The sequence below is a fragment of the Chaetura pelagica genome, unplaced genomic scaffold, assembly GCF_000747805.2.
Source record: "Chaetura pelagica isolate M959 unplaced genomic scaffold, ChaPel_1.0 scaffold275, whole genome shotgun sequence".
Classification (NCBI taxonomy): Eukaryota; Metazoa; Chordata; class Aves; order Apodiformes; family Apodidae; genus Chaetura; species Chaetura pelagica.
The window spans coordinates 713,238-722,661 of NW_009953486.1; the positions used below are offsets into that span (position 1 = coordinate 713,238).

At 50.2% G+C, this 9,424-nt stretch overlaps 1 protein-coding gene across 1 annotated transcript in view; it reads left to right on the forward strand.

The window, feature by feature from the left end:
* The window catches only part of OPRL1 (opiate receptor-like 1), a 10,374-nt gene extending 1,173 nt beyond the window's left edge, over positions 1–9,201 (forward strand). The window contains exons 2-3 of the mRNA XM_009998597.1: positions 7,870–8,225; positions 8,496–9,201. Coding sequence (XP_009996899.1) covers positions 7,870–8,225; positions 8,496–9,019 — 880 coding nt within the window. The 3' untranslated portion in view covers positions 9,020–9,201. The remainder of the gene's footprint in view (positions 1–7,869; positions 8,226–8,495) is intronic.
* The last annotated feature ends 223 nt before the right edge of the window (positions 9,202–9,424 follow it).

The following is a 9,424-nucleotide window of genomic DNA, read 5'->3' on the forward strand; positions in this document are numbered from 1 at the left end:
CCCCCCCCATTCCCTGCTTTCAGAAACCCTGTTCCCCCCATAAGTACAGAATAAGTTAACGAAACCAGTGGGGCTGGGATTCCGTGTCAAACACCAGCAATTCCCTTCTGTTCCTTATGGTAAGGAGAGGGCTTCCATTTTATACACATCTTGGAGCAGACTCCTGGTGCAGGTGGATGCTGCCAGCACAGGAAAGACAGGCTGAATTTGTTTTCTCCTCCAAGATAGGACAAAAATATTCAGCAGGTATTCAGACAGTGATGAGATGAGGTCTCCCTCCTGCCAGGAGCTCTGCTGCTTCCAAAGCATCTTTCCCTTGAATACACACAACTTGGCTGCAGAAGATGCTGCAAGATGAAATCTTTGGTTTCACAGGCCAGTGAGTAGCAGCTAAATCTCTGCTACAAAGGCAAAGGGATGTGACTGATCCTTGGGCTGCCTGTCCGTGCTGTTCCTGCCAAAGAGATGGCAGGGAGAAGGGGTGAGTCTGGGGATGGAGAGCAGGGATGTGCAGGGCAGCAGTGGGGACCTGATGTTTCTGTTCAGTGTAGCAGCAATCACAGTGTTTGAGGGTGTGTGTAACCGTGGTGGGTAGGGAGGCTCTGGGAGTGAGGAGTCCTTGTCCCATGGTGGGGCAGCTCCCTGGGAATGCCAGCCAGTGTGCCTGCAGGCTGAGGGAGTCTGTGCCCCGTGCATCACCCTTAGGTGTGGGTGAGAAGGAGAAGCTTTGGCAGAAGTCTTTGTGTCTGCAAAGGTCTTGGGGGATGTGGAGAGCAGGACCCTGGACAGGGCAGGACCCTGGACAGAGCAGGACCCTGGACAGAGCAGGACCAAGGATGCCCGGCCAGGGTGGCTGTGTGGGGCTGTGCTTTCATAGTGGTGGCTTCTGCTCTGCTTCTTTCTGCCTTTGATACTTCCAGTTGGACAAGTGGGACCCAAGGAAACAAAGAAGGATTTAGCACTGGAATTTCCCCTGGAACTTAGCTTTTTGTGTGTGTGTTGTCTGGTTTTACTGGCTCTAAACAATTGAAACCAGAAGACAGGTGTCACCCCATCTCCCCCAGGCCTTTTCCACTTCTGTTTCCTCGTTATCCAGTAAATTCCTACATGTACAAAATAACTAACAGAAGTTTTAATTACTTGGGTATTCATTTTTAGGGATTAATCTCTGTTTCAACCCCCAAATTTATATGTGAGTCTGGAGGGGCCACTGGAGTAATGTGTGCTGGGGAAGTTGTACCTGATCCAGAACACATGCAGGAGAAGCTGCTATTTCTCTCCATCAGTGTCTCCTGGGAGCTCAGTACTGGCTGAGACTAACACTGTGTTACAGCCAGAGAAATAACCCTTCATGGTTCAGTGAGCAACTGCAGCTGCTGGTTATTTCTGCCCAGGATTTTTCTCTCCTTGCCCTGTCTATTAAGGTCAGGAGCAGGTTGGTGATTAACTGGACTCAGTGTCTCAGGCTCTTGACCCTGGCCATGTGTGCAGATTCACACAGAGCTGCTGAGTTGATGGCCATGCAAGGAGGGTGGTGATGACTTCTCCAGCCCAGTTCCTCTCCCCAGACTGGAGCAGTGGTGCTTCTGGGCTCCATGCCCTAAACAGCATCTTTCTGCAGTAGGTTGGATGCTGGTTGCTGGGAAGTCAACGTGGGGCTTTGGGACTCTTACTGATCTGTCTCTTCCTTGGTGGAAAGATGACTGGCAAACCCTCTGTGCTGCCCCCATCATCTGGAGATGTGGTGCTCCCTACAAAAACTGTTTAGCTTTTTTTCCTTCCATGCTTATGTTTCAGCAGGGATCAGCACAGGATCCAGCCTGTAAAACTGGGGTGTTATCTTCCCTGAAAAGAGCAGTACAGTGATGGAGACAGTAATTGTTTCCTGTTTAAGAGAGACTTGGGAAATACAAAGACTCTGATATCAGCACTTGAAGTTGGAGGCATCAGGAGGGCTTGGGTTTAGTTCCTCTTGAATGATTTTGGGTTTTTTGCAGCATGAAAAAAACGTTTAAAATCTCTGGTATTTCACACATACACACAGAAACCAAGTTAAAAGCTTCCTCTGGATTTTTCCCTCTGTTGTAGAGCCCAGCCTACATCTCTATTATATTGGCAATGATATAAAGTTTGGAATGATGAATTTATAGAGCCAGTCATCGTGTGAGTGTCATCCCCTCCTAGTGCTGAGCAGCACTAATTGGATCAGAGGAGAAGGGCTCTCTTCAGAGCACCATTTCCTGGACAGTGAAGGGCCTGTTGTGGGAACCTGCCCTGTCTGGGGCTTTGTTCTGCTGGCTCATTGCAGAGCTCCTTGCCAGAGGAGATGATGATGAATGCCTTCCCCTCCCTCCTTCTCCTTCTGCTGTTTGCTCTCCTCTGCATACATTTCCCCTACTGCTTCTTAATGAATGTGGAACATTGAGGGATATGGTTGAGCACTGGGCTTGGTGGAGCTGGGTTAATGGTTGGACTCAATGGTCCTAAAGGTCTTTTCCAACCAAAATGGTTCTATTTTGTGGTTCTAAGGAGTTTAACAGCACAAGGCAGGGAGGTTTTGGGGTGAGAGGAGGGAAAAATAGGCTGATCAGATCCCTCTTATCTATGAACTGGATGCTGGGTGCCTGTAAGCTTTGTTTTTAGGAAGAAAAGAGAAGGGGAATGTATCATTTTTGCAATGGCCATGGGGCTGGATGATCCATGGAGCTGGAGGTGAAGCTGACCCACCCATGAGAGCCACCAAAGTGTTGCTGCATGGGATGTGACACACCCTCATGCCTCCAGCAGTGGGCCAGGGAAGGGACCAGGGACAACAGGAACCTTCTGGTCCAGGAAGTCCTCTCTTGTTTCCCTGCTCCATCATGCTGCTGTGATGCTCAGTGCTGATGATCTGGAGGACTTCTTTCCTCAGTGTGGGCTCTGCTTGCCTGGATCAGGTTCCTGTGGGAATGATGCCTGGTTTCTAGGGCATTTCTTTGCCACAGCAGATCTCTGCTGGGAGCCTGGCAGGGTGCTGGGGGTGCTCAGCCCTCCCTAGTGAAAAAACTGGATTCTCAGTATATTTTAAGCTACTGTTTAGGCAGATTGGGGCTGTTGGGTCCTTGAATTTCATTTGCTGCTTCCAGCTGAAGCTTTAGGAGGGCTGTGATGGGCATGGCTGTGCCAGCCATTGTTCTGCTTGGAAAGCTGCATTGGTATCTGAGAATAAGGTGAGGGCAGTTGGCTGTGATGAGCCAAGGAAAATGAAGTTAATTATGAAATTGCAGAGTTGCTGATTTCTTTACAGAAAGCTTTTTAAGGGAAGAGCCTCCCCTAGATGTGTATCTCTTATCAAGTGACTGTTAAATGTGGCATGGGCCCAGCAGAAGCTAGTGGCATTATTTGAGACCCCAGCCCTCCCTCTTTTAGTTTTTCATGGCAGAAAAATAAGAAAAGACAATTGTTGCAATTTGTAGAGAAAGGAAACCCACACCCAGGGCTCTGTGCTGTGTGGGGTGACTGGGGATGATGATATGAGCAGGAGGGGGCCTGCTGCAAAGGGCAGGTCTGCAGCTCCTCAATTTCCAGGGGCCCAGGTGAGCTGTTGCTCCAGCCAGGGGCTCAGCCCATGGCTCCCAGCACCTGTGTCTGCTCCCTGCTAACACAGCTCTTGGGGCTCCAGTATGTGCTGGAGGGTCCTTGGTTTCCCCTGGTTTCAGTGGAATGAGTGGAAGGGAGTTGCCTCTGTGCTGCGGGAAGTCTATGGCATTTAATCTGGGACACAGCTCCCAGTGGTTTCTTGGAGCCACCAGTATCACCCAGACACAGCAGCTAGACTCAAAGAACAAGAAAACTGGCTGTCCCAAAGCACTGCTGCCCACCCTGGCTGGTGGCAGACTCCTGAACCCTGTCAGTCACTGTCCCCCAGGTCATTAATGCCTGGCTGCTTTGGCTGCAGCATTTGGCTCCACAGCCCAAACTGGGTTAAATTTGTCCTTCTTGAATACTCTGGGTTATTTTTTCTGGGTCTGTTGAACCACTGAGAATAAATTGTCCTGAATTGGGTAATTTCTGGATGAGGGGGCTCTGAAATGGTGATCAGAGCAGCAAGGAGATGGAGAGCACAGTGTGGGTGTATGGCTGGGGAGGGACACAAATCACCAGGGTACGTGCCAGAGCAAATATCATCTTGGTACAACCTGTGGGCTAAGAGGAGGCTGAGAGCAGAGATGTCAGTCAGCTGGTGCTGGTTTCCACCATCTGAGGCTGGGAGCAGCTCAGCAAAAATCCTCCCTGAGCTTTTTCTGCTCTGTTTTGCTTCCCTGTGTGTGTCCTGGGAGAATAGCCAGGGCTGTGACCCATGTGTGTGGGCTGGGGATGGAGGGGCTGCTGCTCCAGGTCACCAGCCCTGTCTGCATCTCAATTAGCTGGAGCTACAAATACTAAAACCAGGATTGCTGGGAATAATGACCATGGCTTCCCAGGGCTGAGCTCTGGGCTCTGCTCACTCTGCCCTGGTGCCTGCAGACCTGTTGCAGGTTTCCTGCAGCCAGCAGGTCCTCAGCCCTGGTGCATCTGGAGCTGCAACCTCCCAGGATGGGAGGGAGGTTGAAGGCTCAAACAGTTTGGCAGCTCATTCCAGGGCAGAATCCATCCTTGGGAAAAACAGGATCTCAGAGCCCTGGATGTGGAGGTGTCCTACCCACCCCCTTCTCTCCCAGGCTGTGGGTTCCCCTGGCTCAAGCAGAGCTTTGGCCTGGGCAATGCAGCTTGAGGGTGGCTGAGCCAGGAGGAGGGGGAAGCCAAGTGCTGAGCTGATCTCCAGATGTTTTTTCCTCAGAGGCTGCAGCAGGAGAGCAGAGCAAACTGATTGCTTTTGTGACCAAGGTGGATGGAGAGCTGAGAACTGCCAGAGCTGCCCTGTGGGAGCTGCTCCATTAGGAAATTGCTTCTGTGACCAAGTACAAGAAAGTGGCTCAGCGGGGACCTAATGTCCTCTGTGCAGGGCACAGGTTTATCTGCATCATGGGGGGGGAGGGGGAACCTCAGGTGCCTCCTAAAGCCCAAGAATTTAATTTAGGTTGGGGTTTTTTTTGTGCAGATTAAGAAAAAGAACCCTCTCAGTTCCCAGAGGGAAAAGCAAAAGAGGTTAATCCTCAGAGAAGCGATTAATTGATTATTTTTTTTTGCTTGTACTGAACATTCTGCAAATGTTTGGGAACACTTGTTGGTTGGGATAATGGCTGTCAGCTCCCAGGGAGCAGAGAAGGTGGAACTAGAAGTAATTAATCAGGTGTAAATTAATTTTTCCCACCTTTCAAGAGCATAAAATCAGCCTTAAAATCCACTTGAAGATGGGGTGAAGGGGGGAAGCTGTGGGCCAGCCTGTCCCTGCATTGGAGGGAACGTGGCTCTGCTGTCACCTCGAGGAGGGGTGAGGAGGAAAGAAGCAGCAGAGAGGGACCTGTGCATCAGGGAGAGCAGGTTTTGCAGGGTTTCTTGATGAACAATGTCTTGGAGAGGGGCCAGCGAGGTGCTCTGGGGTGGAGGGGAGCAGGAAGGAGCTGGAGGTTTGGAGTCTGCACACCCCAAGCTCAGGGTTTCCTGAGAAGCCCCAAACTTCTCACCCTGCTGGTGCCAGGGGTGTGCAGGGGTGTTCCCTGGGGATGCTGGATGGGTAGAGGTGGGTCAATAGTTTCTTGTTCTCCCACTGATCAAAAAAACCCCAACAAGCCACTTTAATTTTTTCAGCTTCACAGGGATGAAGTTGCCCATCACTGTTTTATTCCTTCAGTCAGGGCTCGGGGCAGGTTGATGACCTGCCTTTAAGTCCAGCCCTCCTGAGAGGATTGACTTGGAACAAGTTTCACCTCTGGGAAGCTTGAGAGAGCCCAACCAGGTCTGTGGTGAGCAGAGGATGAGTCCAGCTCCTAGGAGACCTTTGCTAGCACAGGCTTAAGTGACAGGATAATTTCCTGAAGCCTGAACTGAAAATACTTATTTTTTGTGGGCTGATAAAGAACAGTGATTTAAGTTCTTCATTTGAATTACCTCTTTCACCCTCTGACCTAGAAGGGAAAGTGTCTGAATCCATCCACAGACCCACCTCGTGCTCCCTGTAACCATTGCCTTGTTTTTCCAATTGCAAGAATTCAAACAAAAAAGGCAAAGCTCAGGCAGCCTGAGAAGCTGCTGCTCTGGGGCTGGAGCCTCCTTGTTTCAGTGGAGTTCTGCCTGGGAAGTCCACTGGGAAACATTGGAGCCCTGGCAGTCACCTGGTTGTGTTGGATTTGCAAAGGGTTTCTCTTCTTCAACCTTTCCCAGCAGGAAAGACATTAGTGTTTGTCCTCTGCTGCTTTTGGTTATTTAATTTGGTCTGATCTGGGTGGATTTCCAAGAAACCTTGCTCTGCTGCTGTGATTTCTGGGCCAGGAGGAGCCTGACTCAGGCAAATGTGGGGATCCCAAGTGTTTCCATCAACATCCACCTGCTCCAAAACCTTCCCTTGGCTTTTGAGGTCAAATGTAGGATCATTTGTTCTTGCTTTCTGAAGCCACAGGCTGGTAGGTAGCACTTCCAAACACCTGCCTTTGAATACAAGCACAGCTTAGTGCTCTAAGAGGGGTAAAAACAACACAAATTGGACTTCATATTCTAACCTGTGGATTCCCTGGCTGTTATTCTTCCAGACCTGGCTCAGTCCCTGTGTCTCAGCAGGGTTCAGAGTGTGGCAGTGATCATGTTTCTCCAGTCATTCCAATAATCTATCAAGAGATGAAGCTCAGGTCATCAGGAGGGGGCTCAGTGCTGAGCAGAGCAGGTGGGGTGGCTGTTCTGAAGCAATGTGACAAAAAAGAGCTTTTGAGGTCAAATCAGACCCCACAGTGTTCCAACACAGCAAACTGCAAGTAGTGCAGCAGTTTGTGGGTTGAAGTGTTGTCCTCAAATGAACTTGCCCTCTGTTAATGACACACATCTTTGTCTGCCATTTCTGGCACCATTTCTGCAAAGACCATTAGAACAGTAAATGATAAATGAGATGTAGTTTTAAAATTATACTTGGTAGAGCTCTTATTTTGCCTGAGTGGAACATCCTGGAGCTGAACTGTCAGACTCAGTCACAGAGGCACCGTTGAGCTTCCATTTCTGCAGCCCCTGCATGAGTCCTTGGGTAGGTGATCACGTCGTTCCCTCATTTCCCATCTGTGTAAAGGAGATGATTTCCATTAAAACAAGGTGAATCTTCTTTTAGGGCAGTGAGTTCATGAGATGAAAGTGATGCAGAAATGACAAAACCCCTTTGAAGTGGAGCTGACTCGTGGTTTTATTCCAGACCTCTTTCTTTGAAAGGAGCCTTTGTAATGTTTTGATTTTTTTCACTCGTTTGTGGCCAGGGCTGGTCATCTTGCCCATTTTTTTTTTTGGTAGCTCACATGAGCCATAGTCTTTGGCTACCAGCCCATGCAAAAAGGCTAATCAACTTACCCCTGGACTATCAGATGCCTTTCAAATCAGCTTAGAGTGGAAGTTCTCACCAATATTTAAACTGATGAAGCTGTATGTGATGAAAGCCCGGATTAGCTTTACTGAAGGAATTTTTCAAGAAGCAGAGTCTGAGTTGACAGCCTGAGGCTTTTGTGGTCCTCATTTGCCCTCTTAGGGAATAGGCTTCTGCTCATGAAGCTGCTGGTGAAGGCACCGTTGGTATCAGTGTAGGAGCTGTGTGTGGGGAAGCATGTGGCAGGTGAAAGAAAAGGTGATGGTTAATCTCTTGTTGGTAAGAAATGCAGAGCATCTCCTTCCTAAAGCTGCATTCTCTTCAGGAGAATTCCATGTCTTGCCCATGGTGGTCAGGTGGAGGTCTAACCATCCCTCATCCTGACATTTCAGATTCACCAAGATGAAGACAGCAACCAACATCTACATCTTTAACCTCGCTCTGGCCGATACCCTGTGTCTGATGACCTTACCCTTCCAGGGTACAGACACATTCCTGGGCTTCTGGCCCTTTGGCAATGTCCTCTGCAAGATTGCCATCTCCATAGACTACTACAACATGTTCACGAGCACCTTCACGCTGACCATGATGAGCGTGGATCGCTACATCGCCATCTGCCACCCCATCAAAGCCCTGGACATCCGCACGCCCCACAAGGCCAAGGTGGTGAACGTCTGCATCTGGGCCCTGGCTTCTGTCTTTGGCATCCCAGCCATGGTGATGGGATCTGCAGAGAATGAGAACAACGGTCAGTAGAAATGCATCTGGTTGGGGAGGGAGGTGTGGGTGGCCAGGAGAGCCCATGGGGAACCCTGGGGAGGGGGACTGGTTCCTTCAGCATGGTGAGCTCTGCTGTAAAGCCATTTTAACTCTTTCCTCTTTGTCCGTGCACCTCTGCACTACTGCTGCTGGTTTTTTAGCATTAAACACCCCTGAGCAAAACCCGACCTGCAGGTGCTTTTCTTCTTGCTGTGGGTTTGCTGACCTTGCCTTTCCCTTTACATCTACTCGCTTGCAGAAATCGATTGTCTGATCAAACTCCCTTCCCCCGTGGATTACTGGGACCCGGTGTTTGGCGTCTGCGTCTTCCTCTTCTCCTTCATGATCCCCGTGCTGATCATCACCATTTGCTACAGTCTCATGATCAGGCGCCTCAAGAACGTCCGCGTCCTCTCGGGCTCCAAGGAGAAGGACAGAAACCTGAGGCGCATCACCCGGATGGTGCTGGTGGTGGTGGCCGTCTTCATCATCTGCTGGACCCCCATCCAGATCTTCGTGCTGGTCCAGTGCTTGGGGGCCAAGGCAGAGAGTGAGCTCGAGTTGGCCATCTCCTGCTTCTGCACGGCGCTGGGCTATGCCAACAGCAGCCTGAACCCCGTGCTCTACGCCTTCTTGGATGAGAACTTCAAGGCCTGCTTCAAGAAGTTCTGCTTCCCCACCGCCTTCAGGACCGAGCTCCAGATGTCCAACAGGATGTGCAGCATCGCCAAGGATGTGGCCTATGCCTGCAAGAACTCAGAGGGGACTAACAATCCAGCCTGACTAGGCATGGAAATTCCCATGGTGGCTGTCGCCCAGCAGAGTCCCACCACCCCCACCTCGGAGCTGACTCAGATAACAGCTCTTTAGCAGGACCTCAAAACCTGAGGAAGCAATTTTGGGGGTTGGGAAAACTGGATCCTGCAAGAGCCTGCAGAAAAAGTGAGCCCATCTGCTGCCTTTTTAATTCCTGTGCACTCTGCACCAAGGAACCTGTTTGGGATCAGCCCTTTGACTCCTGCAAAGCCCTGGTGGTTTGCAACAGTGCTGAGACTTCAGGAACGAAGGGTTTAAAGCAGGCATTGCTTCTGGGACTCACACTTCTGCTGCTGGGAGACAGGCAACATGCAAACCTCTTCCATTTCTTCTTTCCTCCCTGAGCTGTTTAAGATGGGAACAGCTTCTGTG